This window comes from Choloepus didactylus, chromosome 18 (assembly GCF_015220235.1).
Source record: "Choloepus didactylus isolate mChoDid1 chromosome 18, mChoDid1.pri, whole genome shotgun sequence".
NCBI lineage: Eukaryota > Metazoa > Chordata > Mammalia > Pilosa > Megalonychidae > Choloepus > Choloepus didactylus.
The window spans coordinates 52218042-52239223 of record NC_051324.1 but is presented as its reverse complement, the minus strand read 5'-3'; the positions used below and the strand labels follow the sequence as shown (position 1 = coordinate 52239223).

The following is a 21182-nucleotide window of genomic DNA, read 5'->3' as shown; positions in this document are numbered from 1 at the left end:
TCTCCATATCACTAGGCAGGGGCAACTACCTTCATTGACTGCTTTCTAATTTTACTTCATTTATGTTTTCACTGGGAATTTGGAAAAAATCGGCTCCAAATCCTGCTGAGGATATAGAGGGATTGACTTGGAGTTGACTAGAAAGCTAGCCTTGAGTTTATCCTGTTTGCAGTGGTCATGGTGAATGGAGATCATCGGATTGGGATCTTTGCCAAGAGAGCAATTCAAGCTGGTGAAGAGCTCTTCTTTGATTACAGGTGAGGTAGCCAGTGATGGTCCTAGGGAGATGGCCCTCAAGGCAGAAGGTTCAGCTGTTGGAAGTGATTTGGGGATTTGTGGGGGTGTGATATGGATAAAAGATCACGGCTGGCACAAAGGTTGAGGCTGGCTCCTGCTTCTTGTCTCAGGTGTCTTGCCGCAGGAGTGGTGGCACTGCCAACGGCTGCTAGGGGGCAGGAGGGGAAGTGAAACGGGAGGGGACTCCACCTTTTTAATCACAGAAGCCTTGACAGTAACCTGGTTCCTTCTCCCTGCTCTGGGACAGGTACAGCCAAGCTGATGCCCTCAAGTATGTGGGGATCGAGAGGGAGACCGATGTCCTTTAGCCCTCCCGGGCCCCACCCCAGCTCTACGGTAGCGGCACTGTCTTTGCTTTTGTGCACTCACCACTGCTGCTCAAGTTTCCTGCACTGTCTCCCACACCGAGAACTCCCCCACCCATGCCCTCTGTAGTGAGGCCTCAGCTGTGTCCAGTGAGGACAAAACTCTCCAGTGAGAGGGGAGACAAGAGGCAGCCAGGGCTTGGGCTCCCAGGAACGAGTTGCAGAAACAGGAGACTGCATCTCAGGCCTCAGAGGAAGAGAGCCCACCCCGAGAGGCCAAGGTGACAGGGTAGATGACTTAACGCTTGACTTCTTGTCAGCTGCCCAGGATGTGGGCCTCAGGAATAAACTTAGGCAGTCCCTAACAAGCATGAGCTTGTAATTTTAACTTTCCTAATCAAGCGTCCTCATGTAATTGTTGCCAGGCCTATCTCTCTGTGGTCCTTAGACCTGGAGAGGACAGGCTAAGTGAAGTTTGGTACCTAGAGCTTACGAGTGATCTGGGTTAGAGACAAGCCTGGCAGACAGCTCAGAGTGAATTCAGAGGGGAGACGGGTCATCTTACTACCTCTTCCCTCCTGGCAGGGTTTAATCTGAAGGAGTGTGAGTTCTCTAAGTACACTGATACTCAAGGCTGGGAGAAGGAAAGCCAAGAGCCGTCCATCCATGGACAGAGGAAAGACAGCCTGACAGCAGTAGTTACTCTACTGAATTGGGACCCAGGGGGCTTTGAGTAAGCCTTCTCTGTCTATTCTGGAGAATCTGTTTTCGATTCCTAAGAGCAGGTGCCAGTGCCCTGTCATCTCCTTCCAAAGTCCTGGCTTATTAACTCCAGGCAGGCATTGTGCTGCTACTGAAGAAGTATTAGGGTGTGTGTGATGGGCTGGGTGAGAGGGCTCTGGTTCCCTGAATTTGTAGTCTTTTTCAGGCCTTCTGTTCCTCATGTGTGAAGGCCTAAGGGGCCTCTGTGGCTTATCTTTCAGGGTTGATGGGCCCAGACCTGGGCGAGAGACAGGAAAGATTCTTGGTGTGATTCCCTTTCCTGTCTGTAGCACCTGCTGTTCAGCAAGGGTGATTTGGCCATGTCTGTTTGGTGGGTGAAGGGCCGCCAAATTGCATGTGTATGGGATGGCGTCACACATGCAGACTGGCAAAGGGTATTTGAAGTGTTGAGAAGGACAGAGCACCTGTCCCGGTCAGTGGTGCTGTTCTTTCTGGGATTCATGCAGAGCAAAGCACTTTATTTCTTTTAGAAAGTCTGGAAATTAGGATGGAGTTTGAACTAAGGTCTCTGGGGCCCCACCCCAAATCCCACCCTTGAGGGAGGGAGAGGAATTGGTTGGGGGGTTGGGGGTCTCCAGTTCTTGCTCTGTCTCCTGGGGGAGGCAGGAAGGGCTGGCTTGACACAAAAGAATCTAATGAGAAAGGAGCCAGCAAGAGCTGCCCTGTGTCTTTGGCTGGCTTGCTGAGCTGGTAGGGAATAAGGAGTGTCGGGCTGGGGTGGGAAGCATTCATGCAGGCCCAGGGATAATGGAATAGGGAGTGGGCTTCTCCCTTCTCTCTGGGGAACCAGTCTCTTCCCCCAGTCTATGCTGACCATGCCCTTCCTCCAACCCCACTGGTTGTCCATAAAGCAAAGAGAGGGATTCCCTCTGGCCAGGCTGCCTCCTGGGGTTTTAGTGGGACATACACACTCACATACTCTCCCTCACCACACTTGTGGGCACACGTGCACCCTGCACTCAGCACATTCCCCAGCCAGCTCCTGACAGAAACCATCTTCCCACCTGATTGGGCCAGCCCCAACCATGATTCTGAAACCTGCTTCTGCTGTGGTTTGTTTTAATTGTGTGTACCGGGGGCCCTGAATTACTCAGAAATTACAGGGGAAATCCAGAGACAGATGAAGGAGGAGGAGTTATGTCCATCTGAAATAGTGGGGGCTGGCTATGATAACTAGGTGAAAAGAGGAAGAAATTAAATCCAGTCCTTGAGAGGCTAGACTGACCCCATCCCCCCTTAGTGTGCAGAATCATTTCCCCAGTTTCAGACCACTACCACGCCTGTTCCTCCAGCATCTCCACTTTCCCCCCTGCTGTCCCTCACCTTTAATGATGAGTCTCAATACCTCCCCCCAAGACATATGATGATGGATGGAACACAGTGGCGAGGACTGGGGGAGGCTGATAATGTGTGGCTTTATTGCCAGTAAATTTCACGCACTTTAAAGTCCTGTGGCTTGTGAACTCTTATCTGAATAAAGTGGTAGAATCCATTTTGGCAAGTTGTGTACTGTCTGCTTTGGGGTTGGAAGGATCCAGGGGTGGTAGTAGAAGAGCAGCTCTGGTTGAAGCTTCAGTATTCTAGTCCCTGCTTGTCCACTGAGGTCTGGGGTTAAGGAAGGTAAATAAGGCCAAGATACTGTGTGTGTGAGGCAGGCAGGGGGACAAAGGGTTGGCAAGATCCAGCCAGGTCCCTGGCAGGTGATTCAAGGATTCTGAGGACTCTTCCCTAGAAATCCCTGAGCCCTCCCTTAAAATCATCCCACTTACCCCCTGTGCTGTTTTGGAGCTGTTAGGTACCCCAGAAAATGTCATGTTCTTTTCATCCATTCTTGTGGGTGCACATCTATTGTGGGTGGGATCTTTTGGTTAGGCTATTTCAACTGAGATGTGACCCAGCCCATTCAAGGTGGGTCTTAATCCTTTACTGGAGTCCTTTGTGAAGAGCATAAAAGACAGTAAAAGCCCAGAGAGCTGAGAGACAAATGCCCTGGAAAAAATAAGCAAGGACCTGAGAGAAAGCCATTGAAACCAGAACCCTGAAGAGAAGGACCAGCGGATGTTGCCACGTGCCTTCACATGTGACAGAGGAACCCCAGATGCCAGCAGCCTTTCCTCAGAGAAGGTATCTTCCTCTTGATGCCTTAATTTGGACATTTTCATGGTTTTAGAACTGTAAATTTATAATCTAATAAATCCCCATTGAAAAAGCCAACCCATTTCTGGTATATTACATCCTGGCAGCTTTAGCAAATTGAAACACCCCCTAACCAAGACGCCAGGACCACACACAGACTGGGGCTCTATCACTCTGCCTTTATTGGAACAGCTCCAGGTCTGAGCACAGCAGGATGAGCCCTGCTTCAGAGTGGAGGTCTGGATCAGGCTGGGTGAGTGGCCAGCAGAACTCATGAGACTTCCAACACAGTAGATGCACAGCATAGGACAGGACAGTCAATTGATTTTCTCTTTTATATATAAACTGATAATAAAAAAAATTAGAGTAATATATAGAGTTTCTCAGAGACTTTGCAACAATAAATATATATAAAGAATATGACCTCCTGGGCAAATGAAGCAGCATTTCTGAGCGGAGGAAAGAGGGCTCCTCATGCATTGGAGAGGGGGCCAAGCCTTTGGACAGGCACCAAGGCTATTGCGTATCTTGGAAGAGGGTGGAAGAGTAGAAGACTGACTAGTCAGGGTATCTGCATTATTTTCTCTACATTGCAAGTTTTTGTTTATGGCTTTGGCTAAAGCATGTGAAGCAGCGGAGGTACTAAGGTGCTAAACTGAGGCCTCTTGGTCTCTAAAAAACAAAAACAGGGTGGGGGACAGTGATGAAGCCCTCCCTAATACCCAGCTGAGTGGAAGCAGATGGAAGACATTCTGCAGGGCTGGGGGGAGACTGGGGGTATGATTTAGCAGCCTCCTCCCCCCATACCCTGGGCATCCCTGCATTTCCACACATCTGTCCCTGCTGAGATTGTACATTTGAAGGGAAGCAGTTAATCTCCCCTACACTGTTGTTAATCCCTGGCAACAGCTGGGACAGGGATGGCAGAAAGGGCCTTTCCCACCCCCATGGGGCTGCCCCTGGAGAAACAGGGATGGGAAGGACATTAGTTTAGGCAGTGAGGCTCAGCCACTCCCTGTGGTCCCATCTGTAGCTCTGCTGACCAAACTTGGCAGGAGGGGTATTGTCTGGATGGGCAGAGCCAACTAAGAGGAGCCAAATGTCCCTGATGAGGTGGGGTGGAGACAGGAATTGGGGGAATTCAGGGGAGATGGACTTGGTCCCTGAAACCCTTTTCTGGATTCATTCAGATCTGGACTCCTCCAGGATCTGGGGTAGGTTCTGGTCCCGGGGACCAGGGGCTGGGGCTGGGGCTGGGGCTGCGACGGGATTTTGGGTGGGAGCTGGTGCAGGGGCTGGGGCCTGGGTAGAGCCTGAAGTAGGTAGAGGAGGTTTGCTTCCAGGATGGTAATCATGAGTGGCCTTAGGCTCATTGGTGTGGTAGGAGCCCTTGTAGCGATGATGTTGTAGATAGAAGAGCACCAACATTCCCACAAGCCCCAGCAGCAGGAAGGCAACCAAAACTGGGAGGAGAAAAAGGAACACTTCAGGGCAGATCTTTGGACTTTTACCTACATACAGACGTACATATACTTTGGATCAACTCAGCTGTACAACCACATCAGGCTATTCCCAAATCTCTGGTAGGTCTGAATTTCCTGACTTATTTCCTGCCGTCTTCCATTTCTAATAGTCTGTTTCCACATCCCTGGTAGTTCTTCATTTCCCCTATTTCCTCATCCCTTAGCTATAGTCCCATTTTAATATTTCATTTCAATTAAAATTTGTAGCATCCTCAAACATTTAAAAATATCCAGCCCCTTAGATAAATATCAAAATCATATGCTACCCTCGGTATAGTCTATCTCATCCGTCTTTGCAGCATCATGTACCTAGGACTTTCGCCACCCCTTAGCCCAGGGAGGGAGTGCTGACAGCAGGAGGGTACAATTGGGAGGTTAGGGTGGTGATCAGTGCTACTCACAGCCTAAAAGTATGGCAACCCATCCATCATCGTGGTAGTATGGGAAGTCTGAAGAGAAAACACAGTTAGGAGAAACCTCCCCACATTAAGAATCACTTCCCTTCCCTCTTCTGTGTCCCAGGGATGTACCTGGGGGCAGGTACCAGGGGTCAAGCTCAGGTGGCACCTCTGAGAAGAGACGTGGCATGGCTCCGCAATTAGATTCTGACAGGTCTCCCTGAACTCGTAGGGCCTCAGCAAGCTCAGCAGTCAGGGGGCGAGGGGTTCGAAAGTGGGTCTTCAGGGGAGCCACATTGTTGAATCGAACACCAGACAGGCAGCCTGAGAAACCTGGTGTGTTGTAGCGCTGGATCTCCGGGTCAATTACTCCCGTTTCTGAGGGAAAAGCAGACCCAGAAAGAAAGGGGCATGGACTGCCCGGTAGGCCTCACACGATCTGGAGGTTTCCCACTCATTTTCATCACCACTTTCACTGCCATTCCCAGCTCATTGTTCCTTTAATCTCCTCCAGGCTCCAAGGAGGAGTACACAGTGCCTCACCTGTTGTTCACCCTCATCCACAGCTTACCCATAACACGCCCTAGATACAAGGCCTTGGGTGAGTCCAACTGACTGTCCACCAAGAGTGAGAACTTCTGCTCTGTCAGTGGGAAGTAGTCCACCTGAGGTGGGGAGGGGAAAGGGAGAGGAGGGGGAGGGTCAGAGGCGGACGCAGTCAAGACCATGCAGGCACCCTCATTCTGTCCAAACTGGGTGCCAGTTGGGGTGAGTCTTAACTCCATCCTAGCAACCCCTGTACCTAAATAATGGATTTAGAGTTTAAAAAAAAAAAAACAACACACCAAAACTGTTTTTGAGCAGTCTTTCGAGCTTACTAGCAGTTTGACTTTGGGAAAATTATTTGCTGAACCCCTTTATTGATTAGTAAATTGGAGACATTAAGAGCACCTGCCTACCTGAACTCCCTCACAGAGCTGTTGTGAGGGTCACATGAGGTAGTACATGCAGAAATCCTCTGTAAACTGAAACGTGCTATACAAATGTTAAATATTTGATAGTCTCCTGGGTGCCACGACCTAATCCTGAGGTTATGATGTGACTTGGTCCCCCTCCCTCTCCACGCACCTGAATGAAGAGGTTGCGGTAGACCCGGGTGATATTGATGCTGTGGGGCTGGCCGTCAGTGACTGGCCGTGTGGTTAGCTGGTACACGTAGGGACTGGTGCCCAGCTGGTAGCGCAGCTGCAGGGTCCCTGTGGGGTGGGAGGAGAAAGAGGGACTGTCACCACAGAACTCTCCTCCCAGCTCCCACTATCCTCATCTCCTTGGAGTGCCTGGGTCCTTGCATTAGTGAATCCATAGTTAGGATAATTAAGGGTGCCTGGGGACAGGTGGAGTTGAAAGAGAAAGCCCATGGGAGCTTACCGTCTTCCTTAATGAGCACGGCCATGTAGTCACGCACAAAGGAGCTGACGTAGAGCAGGACAGCGGGGGCAGAGTTGGTGCTGAAGCTGAAGGAGACCTCCTCTCCGGTAACATTGTAGACAGGCCCACGGTAGCCGGGCACAGGCCGGCCAGGCTGGGGGTAGTCGGGCAGGCGGTATCCAGGGCCATGGTAGCCAGGCACGTAGCCAGGAGTGTCATAGCCGGGGATATAGCCGGGCTCATAGCCTGGCACCGGCCGGCTCAGCATGTGGGAGAACTCCCGGGCTGCAGAGCGGAGTGCTGACTGCAAGTTGTAGCGCATCCAGGTACCAGGCTCAAAGAAGCCGCCAATATCTGCAGGCAGAAGAAGTGAGGTCGGAGCCCCCAGATTCCTCATTCCCACATTCAGAGATTTTATATGTCGTCCACCCACACCCCCTGAAACTTGCTCTCAGTTTCTGCCACTGCCCCAACCCTCCATTTGCTTTTAGATCACCTTGAACCCCTTTGCCAGTCACAGAATGGAATCTTAAAACTATAAGAGACTTAAGAAATCATCTAACCCAACTCTTGAATTTTTCTAATGGGGAAACTGAGGTGAAGAGCTCAGTAGTGACTTGCCCACAGGCACAGTAAGTGGACAACCAAGTTTAGAATCCACATATCCTGACCCTAGCCTTTATATTTGCCACTACTCACACTTCCAAACCAAGGCCAAACACCTTCCGTCTGTCCCTAAGTCCTTGTCTCTCCCTAGTCCACCAGGCTTCTCCCACACATAACCCACCTGCCCACACAACCCCCAGGTTTAAGTCTTAAAGAGGAGGCAATCGAGGTATAATATGCAGAATCTTGCTATGGTGAATGTCAAAGCTTGCCTTAACCAAGAGCCAGGTGGTAGACATGTTTTGGGAGTACAGCAATTATCAAGTAGGATTTGGCAGAGAAGGTCATTGTACAGCCTGAGGTGGCTGTGCTTCTAAGGGCAGAACCTGTGGTACCATGGTGGTCGTGGGAAGATGGGCAAGTCATGTGCTTGCTGCTCTTGAGTTTCTTTTAGTACCTAGTAGCTAGTTCAGCTAGCTGTATCACTCCTTCCTCATCCTACTTTCTGTCTTTGGAGTCTCATGGCATCTTTGATTGCCTTACTCCTCCAGCTTAGAGCTTCAGAACCCAGGGACAGCTCTAGTTTTCCCTGATGCTGACTTAACATCCCTCCTCCCTTCCCTGCCCTCCCTATATCCATTACCCCCATGACTGCCTGTAACCCCTTTAACCACAGCACTGACCATGGTTGCAGTATGGCCCATCAAAAGCCGTGAGGTCACAGTCACATGTGTAGTAGCTATAGCGCTCCACGCAGCGGCCCCCATGGAAACAGGGGAAGCGGGGGTGGATGCAGTGGCCTGTGCAGTTGGGGAAGGTACCCTCAGAGGCATTGGCACGGCCCTCCAGGTTCAGAGTCACTCCATTCAGACGCATGGCCCTCAAGCAACCCACAAAGGGGCGCCTCTTAAGCTCTGCAGATCCTGGGAAGGGAGGGTAGGGCAAGAAATGGGTGTAGAGCCAGAGACAGGAATAAGTCTTGGGGTTTGGAAGGGAGCCAAGGGGGCTAGAAGAATGAATAGGATATTAGGGACTGGAGAGGAGAGGTGGAACTTTGGCTCACTCTGAGGTAGAGGGGATTGGGACATAAGACGTAGGGCTCCTCAGAGCAAGCAGAGCAGCTATGAGAGGGTGGGAAGGCAAAGGAGGCTGCTGCTCACCAACATAGAGAGGCTGGTCATACTCCAGCCAGATGTAGGTCTGCAGGGGCATAGGCCGCAGCACCCAGGGCCGGTGATCCACGCGCAGCCGGGCCTGCTTCACATTGATTTCAGCCCGGACCAGGTGCCACTCATCATCGTTGAACTCGAAGTCCTCTGAGTGCACTGTCAGGTTCTCATCCCCATTCCCCACATCGAAGGCAAAGACCACATCCCGGGATGCTGGACAATGTGGGGGTAGAAGAGGACTCAGACCTCCAAGATCCCTCATAGATTCCTCGCCCAATGCAACCTCTCTTCCTCACCTTTTTGGATCTCTTTCAGTGTCTACAGCCTGGAACAAAACCCTCATACCCTTTGTCTTGCCCAAATTAGCAGATCCCTGGAGCCAGCTTCCCAGCCCCACCTCTCAGGTTAGAAGCATAGCCAATCAGAGGGGGAGACCTCAGGAGTCCCCTTCCTTATTCACAAATAAGGGGCCTAAGGCCCAGCAAGGCAAAGTGAGTGCCCAAGGTCACACAGCCAGCTATCAAGACAGGGCTGGGTCTAGAGTCCATAGTTATCTAAAGCCCTTCCATGCTTCCTCTCCAAAGGCTGCCCACCCTTGCCTCTTACCCCAGCCTCCACAGTCCCTACATCTGCCCAGTGAGCTCCTTCATCTACCCAGTGTCCCTCCCAGTGTCTGCCTGCTCACTGTTAAGTTCCACCCGCAGATAGGGTCGGCGCCACTGGCAGAAAGGACCCCCCATATTCTCTAGGAAGACTCCTGAGGGAGCCGAGGTCCTGAAGTAGAAGGAGACATCAAGGCTGTGGTTGGCCCGGATTGGGGGGAAGCGTAGTGCAGCCCCAGTGTGGAAGGAGATGGTGTTCCAGGAGTTTCCTACGAAACCAGATGGAGGGAGGCCTTGTCAGGGAGGCTGGAAGGTGGAGGGGTAGGGGAGCCTCCGGTGGGGTGGGGGAAGGTAGGACAAATGGGCATAGTTAGGGGTAAGGAAGACACAGGTCAAAGGGAGACTGAAGAATGTAATGGAGGAGTAGTAAGGTACAGATGAACAAGTATGAGGGTCCTATCACAGCAGGAGCCGGGGTGTCTGGCAGTATGTCCTAGAGACCCCCAGTAAGTCAGGTGGCCTAGATTTTGGAAACCGGATTGCCAACCCCAGGAGGACACACAAAGGGGTCTGCTACTCACGATCGCCGTAGCAGCGCAGAGGCCTCAGGAAGAACTGGGCCTCAGAATTGGAGCGGTTTGTATCCCCAACAACCACCTGGGTGACAGGCAGATGGTCCACAAAGGTCAGCAGTCCCCTGTCGGTTCTCCTGTGGGGGCAGGATGCAGCAGCTCAGCCCTCTGGCTCTCCGCTCCCCCGAGTCCTGGAGGAACCCTGTTCTTTGCCCTCCTCACCACTGGGGCTGGTCGGCATCACAGTTGCAGTGCAGGGCAGGGTCTACACAGCTCCGGTCCAGACCACACGCACAGCGCTGGATCCCAGGCTGCGAGCCGCCCCAGTAGAAGTGTTGCTCCTCATTTCTGCCAATCCAAAAGCTGTAGGGGTAGCCTCCTGGGGAAGAGGTGCAGAATATTTCCAGTCCTCCAGTCTCTGTCCCTCTATTAGCCTCTAGGCCCCTTCCTAGCACTTCCAATCAGCCCAGACGCTTGCATGAATCCTTTAGGCCAGGGCTCCAGCTGAACCCTCCAGTTTCCTTTTCCCAGAATCTCTCCCCTCAGTCTCTCCTCCAGCTCCTACACCTCATCTTCCCTGATCCCAGCCCTAACCTGCAGTGTTGAGCAGCCGAGAGTTGTAGCAGGAGAACTCTATCCACTGTTCACAGTGCTGGGAACCGTTGGCCAGGGCACTGACTTCCTCCCAGGAGGCATTCCAGTACTGGATGGCCCCCAGGAATGGCCGCTCCATGCTGGAACCTGTCACCCGGGTTGTCCACAGCCTGTCATGCCGCACAACTGTCCATGCCCGGTTCTCTGGAGGAGGAGAGGGGCAGAGCTTTGGCCGGAGATGGACATTCTTTACCCTTCTCCCTGAGTACCTCCATTACAATTGCTGAAACCTGGGGCTAACAAATGTGGCCAGCAACTCCATTCCAGCCCTGCCGTGGGCCCTCTACATTGTAGGCTGGAGATGAGACAGCTGGATTGGATCAGGAAGCTGGAATTTATCTGCAAGGCTAGGTTACAAATTCCTGAGTGTCCCCTTTCCCCTCTGTACTCCTCTACCCCCACCACAGCTTAACCTTACTGGCCCCACCTACCCCACTATTCTTTCCTATTCTGCCCACACCCCTGTACTGCCTTGTCAGCTGCCCCTTCATCACCCATTAGAGCCACTTACCTCGGATATCACAATACACTACAAATGGCTTCAAGGGGCCACTGCCATCTGGATCAATGGTAAAATTTCCAGAAGTTTTCCCACTGAGCCGGTAAGCCTCACAAGATTCCTTATACAAAGCTGGTAAGGCAATTTTAGGATTAGAGAGCTAGGAGGCCCAGCCCTACCATCTGCAGCAGCTTCATGATACCCAGCTTCTTCTCCTGACCTCCCCTACCCCATCTGACTTACGTTGGTGGCAGGTCTCCCCCTTGTAGCCGGTCAATTCACAATAGCAGATGAAGTCATCCCAAGACTGGTAGCAGCGTCCATCATGCTCACACATATTAGGGTTGCACCTAGGAAAGGGGGTTAGCACCAGGGGAAGGAGCCTCATTGGGAGCTGGAGGGTGGGGTCTAATCCCCACAAGCTCCACTCCTAGTTCCTGGGAGCACCAGAAGCTAGGGAATTAGACAGTCCTCAGGGCTCAAGTACTACTGTTCCCCCTTCCCAAAAATGCATGATGCACTACCCCCGCCACCCCCAGAAAAAAAGAAAAAAAAAAACCCTCCAGGACCCAAAAAGATGCTTCATACCCATCCTGAGCATGTGTCACTTTAAGGGAAGAAATACGAGGTGAGAGATCAAGGAGGTATCTCCAGGTGGGGGACTGAGGATCCCCAACAAGGAGAACAGAGAACAGAGAAAGGCCACTCCCACTGGGAGACCATGGGAAAGGGCTTTGGATGGGGGCACCTCTTGCAGGGAGAGGGGCTTCTGGATACCTATCAGTGATGCCACAAGTGTCAAAGAGGACCTCAGCATAGTATCCAAGCCGCCGGCCCTCCACCAGAGTCAGGTTGACCAGTTGACCATCCACCTTGAGCAGCTCCATGCAGCCATGGAATGCCGTCTGGTTGGAGTGGCAGCCCAATCGACTGGCTGGCTTGGGACAACCTGGAGCAACCACCCCTGTGAGGCCCTCCCCAGGGGAGACCCCAGAGAACCTCCCCCAGGAAGATGCCAAGGGAGAACCAGACATGAAGGAAGAAGGGGACTGAACCAAAGTATAGACAATGGCAGTAAACTGCCCACTCCCCAAGGACCCAAAAGAGAAAGAGGGATTTATCCCTACAAAACTTTCCATGTAGCCCCATCTGGGTGGGGCTGAGGCAAGGGGCTGGCCAGTTTGGCTCCCACTTACCCCCAAAGAAGTATGAGGTCCCTGTACGGATCAGCAATGGGTATGAGACCCTGACCTCTGCCCCCTCCACATCATCAATGCTGATGACTGCATGGTTTTCCTGTGCCACAAAATTGACCTCGTGCCAAAAGCCGTCATTTAGACGGTATCCTGAATGAGAAAGGAGGATTATTTGGGTGGGTGGAAGCAGTGACTAAAGTAGAAAAAGTGTCTTGTATGGGGCAGCAGCAACCCCACTCTGCAATAACAATGGCCCATGTGCCCCATGATTATGCTTAACACACTGAGTGGTGACACCTCTGAGTGTCTCTCTTCACTGTCCATAACCGTAGCAACTGACACAGAGTCTGCAAAGTCACAAATGAACATCGAACATCCATGGAGACTCTCTGTTACTAGGAGATACCAGGACTCTCAGCCTTCCAGCTTCTCCCAACACTCTTAGACCTGCCTCCCCACCCCTCCAGCCCCTCCAGCCCCTCCAGCCCCTCTACCCCCTCTCTTTTCCCCAGTGTCCTGGGACCACCACAACCACCCCAGCACCACCACCATCCCCCCACCCCCCCCACCCCCCCCCCACACCTCCACACCCCCACACCCCCACTTCTCGCACTCCCCCTGCCCTTCCCAAAGGGCAGGGCCCAGGCCTACACATTTCTGGCGCCCCTGTGTCTTTCTCTGGCCTATTGGTGCCCGCCCCCCTCACCTGCGGCAAACTGAAGCTTCTTGCGGCCGGTCTGCGCGATGGACACGTTGACCTGCCCTTCACTGAGCATCAGCTCCACGTGGCCCAGCCCGTCCCCCAGGCTGGAGAAGAGGAGCAGCCCGGTGAGATCCCAGGTGCGGAAGCGAAAGGAAACAGCGAGGCGACCACGGCGCGGGAAGCCAGGCACTTGCACGAAGTTGTGAGGGCCTCCGAAGTTGATGGGGTGCGGAACCGGGTCCAGGCAACGGAAGGCCACCTTACCCTGGGGGGTGGGGGTGGGGAGCAAGGACCCATTAGCACCTCCGAGCCGTTGCACTCTCCGGCCCTCGCTGCTGCCCATGCCTCTGCTCAGAACAGGAGTTTCCCACTACTCTAAGACTCTCTTCACCTCCTACCATGACCATTCCTTCTCCGGAAACATCTGTCCAGCTGCAGAGAGGAACCCCAATCCAATCGGCCTTTGGGACGCTGCTCCCTCCGCTCCCCTGCCATACGCTGATCTACACCGTCTCCAGGGCGAGTATCTCCTTCGCTTCTTCCCAGCATAGAGAGGCAATTTAGGGCCACAGGCCCAGCCTCCGCCCCCTTTCCAGCGGCGGCGCATGCGTACGCGTTCCTAAATCCTACAGGGGCTCGGGTACAGACGAGGAGCCCTGGGTTCGAGTCCCTACTCAGCCAATGCTCAAGGGCGTGACCCCTGACCAAGCCACTTCCTCTGTCTCTCCCTCCTTTTCCCCATCCACTAACTGAAGAGGTGACTGGACTCGACAAGTTTCTTCACTGGGGGTGGGGGTGGGGGTGGGGAGGAGGTAGGGGCGATTTGAACCTCCTAGGTAACACCCTCCACCTGAGCATCTCGATGGGGAAAGAGGGGTCCTGGGGTCCCGTCCTCCCAGATCCTGCCTACTGGCCTCGAAAGTGATCCGCGAGTGGCGTCGCACGGCCAGGTCCGCGATGTTGACTCGGTTGAAGATTATGTTCTCTATGCAGCCCCGGAAATTATGCCGATAGGCGAGGTTCTTCTGCGCGGCGCCCACCAGACCCCCGATGAATATCTGCAGGCCGAGCGGGGCGTGAGATTCCCCGGGCGCGCCCCCCTCCACACACCTTTCTGTGTTCCACCGCTATGGTTTCCCAAGCTCCAGGCCGGACTTTACAAAAGACTCGAAACACACATTTCCCCTATGTCTGTATTAAAGCTGGAAACGCAGCCTGCTGAGGCCTGGGTTTGAGTCCACAAACGGGACTCTTCATCTGCAGATCGGGACCAAGGTCTTTACCAACTCCATGGAGTTGTGGGAGGATCCCAAAAGGACCATGTTCCCTCCTTGCCTGATCCCCAGAATCCAGACTCCCAGGCCCCATGTCAGTAGTTCTGGGGTGGCCCCCGGGAATCTGCATGCTGACAGCAAAAACCCAGTCCCTTCTGGAGAGCAGCAATTTTGCCAAGAGCTACTAGGAGATTTGAGAACAGGAAAGCGGGGTCCTTACTCCCCGAGAGAAGTTACAGTTTCTCTCTGCCCCATCAAGCTTTGGCTCCCCCTTCGCTTACCTCGGTATCAAGGTTCAGCCTCTCGAAGTCGCCGTTGAGCACGAAGCGCTGCACGTAGCCATCCAAGGTGAGATTCGCGTAACGGCCAAATCGGTCTACACGCACGTAGTGCCAGTGCTGATCATTAAGGACGCCCCCCGCGCTCACCGTCGTGTGACCCGGCCTCGGCTGGATGGGGCTGCTGCCTGAGGGTGGGGTGTGCAGGGTCAGACCTTGACCTCGGAGAACCCCTGCAAACCCTAGTCCCCAGACGGAGTAGCAGCGCATAGGAGGGGCTGCACAGGGCCCAGGACAGCCAGGGAGGTCAGACAGATAGAAGATGAATGGGCTTGGGGCCTGGGATGGAGTTGTCGCCTTTGGAGAGCGCCTGACGTAGAGTAAGCCATCTAACCTCTCTGAGCATCTGTGTTCCATCTGTAAAACTCGGAAGCATGATAGCTACTTCTATCTACATCACGGGGGTGTTATGAGAAGCTAATACGAGTCAAAATAATTTTTTATGTTTGTATATATATATATATATATATATATATATATATATATATATATGTATGTATGTATATGTTTTACAGTGGGGAAACAGGTTCCGGGAAATGCCTTGTCCAAGGTCACACCGCTGGTAGGTAGCAGAGACTGAAACTGAAATCCACATCTCCTGACTCCAAGTCCAGGGCTTTGCTAGAACCAAATGCTACAAGAAAAAGGCGGGTTGCCCAGACTGTACGGAAGGGGAAGATCCGCGTGAGCGCGACGGTGTGGAGGAGTTGCCAGAAGAGGCGCAGTGGGAGAGATTTGGGGGTCGCGCCGGGTCGCCGAGCTCACCCAGGCTCATGTGCAGCAGCAAGTGCGCCCCCTGTAGTTCGAGCGTCACGTAGTCGCCCTGAGCGCCCTCGGTGTGCAGCAGGAGCCCGTCCTTCTCCTCAGTTTTGAAGCTGAAGGCGAACACATCCCACAGGCTCCGGCTGACCCCTCGCGGGAAGCGGTACGAGACGGCGTCGTCGCCGTCGAAATACAGCACGTCGGACTCTGAGAGAAGGGACAGCAGGTGGGCCAGGGGGCCAGGAAGTTACTCGTGGCCCGGGCCCTTTCTGCGACACCTTCCCCTCCCCCCTTACTGTAAGGGCAGCCGTAGAGACCGAGCCTTAGGCCGATCTTGCCGCGCGGGTTCCAGGCCAGAGGCACGATGCGGACGTAGCGCGCGGTGAAGTGGTAGTGCAGGTCGTGGCGCACTACCGCTGACTCGTTCACGTTACCGAAGAAGGTCTGCGTAAGGTAGGGGAGAGGAGCGACCACGTCCCCACCCTCTGCTTCGTCTCCTCACAGCCTCCCACCCCACAGTTGTCACACCCAGGTAATCTCGACTTACGGAAACCAGACCCGCATGATCTTTCCTGCTTTCATGGCTATGCACACATACAGTTTCCCTAAACTGGAGTGTCCTCTCCCATCATCCTGTTCTTTCCGCAAAGCTCAACTCAAATGTCACCTCCTTCGGGAAGCCCTCCTAGATTTCACCCTAAAGTCTATTAAATCCTGTGATTGCAGAACGTCTTGCACACATGGTGAACTGACAGTCCCGCTGGACTGAGTCCCCAGAGTGGAGGCATTGCTCCTCATCTGTGCCCTCACCACTCCCCCTCCTCTCTTTGGTCAATGCCGGGCCCAGCTCCCGGAGCAGAAGGAGCTTCCCAAGTGTGTGCGCGGGGGAGTCCGGAGTACCGCGTTGTGCCCTTGCTGGTAGAACGGCGTCCAGCTGTCCACACGATCTCCGTAGAGCAGCATGTAGTGTGTGACCCAGTCCCACGAGTTAAAGGATCCCTGCGTGGCTACGGCCCGGATTCGGTGCTTCTTCATTAGGTCTATCTGGAGCCAGGGATTTGGGTCCCCGATCCGGGGCGACCATCCGCTTATACCTTTTGAAGGGGCAGGGTTTTTCACTGCCGGCTCTCTCCCTTCCTGCAGCTGCCCCAGCCCCCAAGTCCCCTAACCTCCGCTGTGCACGCCGCGCTCACCATGCAGCCTGGCGAAGCGCGGCGCGGTGAAGAGCCCATAGTAGGAGGAGGCGCCCAGCGAACGCGCGTATAGGGGCCCCACCAACTCCTCGTCGCAGCCGTCTGGGAAGGGTGAACGAACACGCTGGTCAGCGCCGGCCCCTCCCAGGCCTTTCCAAAGGCCGGGCCCACGGAACAACTGGAATTCCCCCTTCTCTGCCCCCCAGTGGCAGACCCAGCCCTACCCAAAGCCATCTATCTACTCGATCTGGGCTGCAGCAACAGCTGCACGCCTAGGGGAGGCTGGACTCCCAGGCTATGCTTACCGGCCTAACGCCAGATCTTCCCTGACCCAGTTGCTGCCGTGGTATCAGTTCCAGTTCAATACTCCCCCAAAGCCAATCCCAAACCTCAGCTCTTCCAGAACCTGAGTCAGCCCAATATACCACCCCAGCCTCCCAGCCTTAGCCTCATTCCCACTCATCAGCCTTCAATCGGTGCACCAGCCCCAAATCTGGGCCTTGGTTCCAACCCCAGCACCATCACCTTCTCCATCTCCAATCTCAGCTTCAGTCAGGGTCATCAATTCCTGTTTGGATTCTAGCCACAGAACCCAGCCCCATTCCCAAACCCTAGCCCCTGGGCCAGCTGCAAACTCCAACCCCAACCCCCGCAAAACCTTAATCCTAGCCCGGGTCAACAGTACTACCCTCATCTCCAACCCTAGCTTCCAATCCAAGCACTAGCTTTCGCTTGGATCCCAGCTCCAAATCCCCGCCCGGCCGGACTCCATTCTCGGCTCCCAGCCGAGCCCCAGGCCCAGGCGCGCGCACCAGCCTCGGAGCTGCATTGCGGAGCGCGGGGGAGAGGCAGGAAAGGATGGGAGTGAGCAGGCGCGCGCCGGAGGGGAAAGGACCCACGACCACCCAGCCGCAATGCGGTGCGAGACCCGCCCTGCAGCCTCTGGGTTCCCGCGCCCAGTTCCGCCAGCCTCCAAGTCCCGCACTTACAGTAGCCCCAGCCTCGGGCTCCTGATACAGCCACGAGCAGGATGCAGAAGAGCCGGAGACTCATCGTGCAGAGCTAACGGGTCCCCGGCGGCCACCTCCCAGAGCCCCGCTCCGGCTGGGGTTCCAGCTCCGGCTCGGACTCCCAGCTCTCCCCTTGGGGCTCGCGGCGAACCGCGGTCTCTCCTCCTTACCCCTTCCTTCCTCCCTCTCTTCCCCAACCTCTCTCTCTCTCCTGGCTCTCCGCTCTTCTCTCTCCTCTCGCTTCCACCCTCTCTCCTCTCACCTCCCCCCTTCCCAGACTGTCTTTCCTGGCACGCGCCGCTTTCCCCGACCCCGCGCAAGCGCGCGCCTTAGCCCTGCTGCGAAAGGGCGGGGATAGAGAGCCTCCAACCACCGGGAAATACCCCAAGTAACCTGAGGCTGTCAGGGGGATGGGGCTGCAGGGATGGCGGCAGGGAAGAAAAGGCCTGGAGGTCCTGGAAAAAAAAAAAGAAAGAAAGAAAGAAAGAAAGAAAGAAAAAATAAAGAAAAAGGAGGAGGGAGGGGTTGCCTGGAGATGGAGAGAAGGGTAAATAAAAGGATGTAACATTTTCTGAAGGCAAATTTTGCTCCAGGCACCCTCGTTAACTCTGTGAATTCAGGTACCCTCATAAACCTCATAAACCCTGTGAATTCAGCATTTGAAAATACTCCACCTTGCAAATGAAAACACTGAGATTCAGAGAGGTCAAAATCGCACAGCTGTTAGCAAACGATGTATTCCCAAACCCATTCTTTTTCCACTGGCTGGGTAGAAAGAAGTTCTTTGGGGAGGGTGGGGGGTACAATGAGAAAGTTAGGTAAAGTGGGCCTACAGACCCTAACCCCACCTCCCTCTAGGCCCCTCCCCACCCCTTCCTTCCTGTCCCACTTGTTTAACTACTTCCCCCTGTGGCTACGCCTCAGAAACCTGTGTAGCAAGAGATGGGGACAGAGCCGGCAGAGCAGGTGGGAGTCCCGGCAGGGGTGGAGTGGGGGTGGGGGGATTAGAGAGGGAGGGGAAGGGGAAAGGATGGGATTCCCCACCTGGCCACAGGCTTCTGCCATTCTAGAGCCCTCTCCAGGATACCTGAAGCTATCTCAGGCCAGGGGCCCTCCAGATGGATGGGGATAATGCTGTGAGGTGGGGGCTGGAGGGAAGGGTTGGTTGAACCTAGAGGCCTAGAGTTCCCACTGAGCCCAAAAGACCTGAGCCCCACCCTTTGAGAACTGCTTGGCATGAGTAGTTAAGTGAGGTTGTACTGGAGGAAGAAGTGGGGTGGGGAGGAAAGAAGGGAAATGAGACACTTAGTCCAGGCTTCAGGATCTGTGGCCAAATCTACATCTAGGCATCATTCCAGGAGAGGGTGCTGCAAAGGGATCCAAAGTTCTGAAATTTATTAATACAGGCGTTTAGCCAATGGAGAGTACAGATGCTTCACATCCATTATTTTCCTTGTTTCAAACAATCCTCATAGCAAACCCTGTCAGGTGGCCTGGTCAGGACTTCTAATCTTACTTTACGTATTAGGAGACTGCAAGAAAGAGCAAATCAGAGAGAGCAAGTGACTTGTTCAAGGTCACCCAGTAAGTTGAAGGCAGAGGCAGGAGGGGTGCAAGGGAAGTCCTTGTTTCCCTGGGGTTGCGGGCATGGAAAGAGTATGGGGGAAGAGTTTGGAGAAGAGTTCATGTCTCCTCACCTTGTACTGTTGTACCTTGTCACACATGAGTTCTCAGTCTGGAAGGTGTGTGTGGGATGGGGATGTGTGGGGGAAGGTGTCTCATTGGGTCTCTCCTCTTATCTTGACCTCCCCAGGTTTCTTGGGGCCCCTACTCTGGGGATGATGATGAGGCATATTCGTCTGGGCCGTTGCCGGAGCTCTGCTACAAAGCTGATGTCCAGGCTTTCAGCCGGGCCTTCCAACCCAGTGTTTCCCTGACGGTGGCTGCACTGGGTCTGGCCGGCAATGGCCTAGTCCTGGCCACCCATCTGGCGGCCAGACGCGCTGTCCGCTCCCCCACCTCTGCCCACCTGCTCCAACTGGCCCTGGCTGACCTCCTGCTGGCGCTGACCCTGCCCTTTGCAGCAGCCGGGGCTCTGCAGGGATGGAGCCTGGGCAGTGCTACCTGCCGCGCCATCTCTGGCCTCTACTCGGCCTCCTTCCACGCGGGCTTCCTCTTCCTGGCCTGTATCAGCGCCGACCGATATATGGCTATAGCGCGAGCCCTCCCGGCTGGGCCGCGACCCTCTGCGTCCGGCCGCCCGCACTTGGTCTCAGTTATCGTGTGGCTGTTATCCTTGCTCCTGGCGCTGCCCGCGCTCCTCTTCAGCCGGGACGAGCAGCGGGAAGGCCAGCGGCGCTGCCGCCTCATCTTCCCTGAGGGCCTCACACAGACAGTGAAGGGGACGAGCGCCGTCGCGCAGGTAGTCGTGGGCTTCGCGCTGCCGCTGGGGGTCATGGCGGCCTGCTACGCCCTCCTGGGTCGCACGCTGTTGGCCGCCAGGGGGCCTGAGCGCCGGCGCGCGCTGCGCGTTGTGGTGGCCCTGGTGGCGGCCTTCGTCGTGCTGCAGCTGCCCTACAGCCTCGCCCTGCTGCTGGATACTGCCGATCTGCTAGCCGCCCGAGAGCGGAGCTGCCCGGCCAGCAAACGCAAGGATCTGGCACTGTTGGTGACGAGCGGCTTGGCCCTGGCCCGCTGCGGTCTCAACCCCGTGCTCTACGCCTTTCTGGGACTGCGCTTCCGCCAGGACCTCCGGAGGCTGCTGCAAGGTGGGGGCTGCAGCCCAGGGCCTCATACTCGCAGCCGCTGCCCGCGCCGGCCCCGCCTGTCTTCTTGCTCGGCTCCCACTGAGACCCACAGTTTCTCCTACTAGGACAACCAGGGCTGTGAATCTAGAGGAGGGGTCGGGCTGAGGAAACTATTCCAGGGAGGGTAATGGGTAGGGGAGAAGGTAGGGGAATATTGAGAAAGAGATAGGGACCTTAAGGGGTTGCTTCTGTGCCTTGCCACATTAAATTGATAACATGGAAATGAGATGCAAACCCAACAACTGTTACTATTTCCGAGTTGCCCACTTGTAAGTGATTTGTAGCAGGGCCGAGCGGGTAGATAACCCCCTCCTACTTGGCTCTGAGTGGAAGATGCTGAGAGATTGGGTGGGGGTGGGGGGCTACCGAGCCTGCTAAAGTTCTAGGCACTGACACTCCCTCCCTCTTCACCCCTTCACCCAGTCTTTGCCAATAGAGGTGAGGTGGGAATGCTGCCAGGTGAGGAGGAGCCCGGGATCCTCTTGAGAGAGGGTAAGGAAGAGCTTTCTAACAAGCAGTGCTATCTGTTAATGGCTGCCTTAGGAAGTACCAAGTTCCCTGCCTCTGGAATATTCTGACTGTGACTGAGGCTGAGGAGGGTAAGGGGTAAGGGCCAGGATATTCCAGCTTTGGGTGGGCGTTGGGATTGGATGACCACTAAGATTCTTCCGACCCTTCTAAGATTCTAAGATTCTGTGATAAGGGGGAAAAAAAGTAATTTTAAAAGCTGAGCTGGAATTTTTCACTTTGGATAAAAACCAAGACTAGGAGGGAATTGCAATTTACAAATTTCCCAGGAGTCTTTATCATGGGCATAGTGGGGGTGGGAGGGAGACTTGCTGTTCTTCATATTCCCTAGGGACGAGATGAGCGGAAATGCACCGAGCCTACTGGAAAGAGGCAGGTTAGACATCGGAAAGAACTTCC

General features: G+C 54.5%; 3 protein-coding genes across 6 annotated transcripts in view; 2 read left to right on the top strand and 1 right to left on the bottom strand.

Moving 5' to 3' along the window:
- The window catches only part of EZH1 (enhancer of zeste 1 polycomb repressive complex 2 subunit), a 36527-nt gene extending 33650 nt beyond the window's left edge, over positions 1-2877 (top strand). For all 4 annotated transcript variants that reach the window (XM_037809044.1, XM_037809043.1, XM_037809045.1 and 1 more), the window contains exons 19-20: positions 173-257; positions 545-2877. In XM_037809044.1, coding sequence (XP_037664972.1) covers positions 173-257; positions 545-605 — 146 coding nt within the window. In that variant the 3' untranslated portion in view covers positions 606-2877. The remainder of the gene's footprint in view (positions 1-172; positions 258-544) is intronic.
- Positions 2878-3680: 803 nt separating this feature from the next.
- Positions 3681-17668, bottom strand: CNTNAP1 (contactin associated protein 1). The gene is made up of 24 exons (XM_037809965.1): positions 17428-17668; positions 16439-16540; positions 16146-16339; positions 15542-15689; positions 15249-15452; positions 14427-14611; positions 13786-13929; positions 12875-13136; positions 12169-12318; positions 11750-11921; positions 11216-11322; positions 10985-11104; positions 10414-10617; positions 10042-10198; positions 9829-9956; positions 9331-9516; positions 8637-8858; positions 8160-8399; positions 6871-7224; positions 6571-6698; positions 6014-6107; positions 5575-5820; positions 5446-5493; positions 3681-4984 (listed from the first exon to the last, which is right to left on the bottom strand). Exons 1-24 carry the CDS (start codon positions 17489-17491, stop codon positions 4704-4706), a joined length of 4140 nt encoding a protein of 1379 aa, XP_037665893.1. The 5' UTR covers positions 17492-17668; the 3' UTR covers positions 3681-4703.
- Positions 17669-18389: 721 nt separating this feature from the next.
- On the top strand, positions 18390-20372 carry CCR10 (C-C motif chemokine receptor 10). The gene is made up of 2 exons (XM_037810038.1): positions 18390-18414; positions 19262-20372. The coding sequence occupies exons 1-2, from the start codon at positions 18391-18393 to the stop codon at positions 20318-20320; spliced, it is 1083 nt and encodes a 360-aa protein (XP_037665966.1). The 5' UTR covers position 18390; the 3' UTR covers positions 20321-20372.
- Positions 20373-21182: the final 810 nt, after the last annotated feature.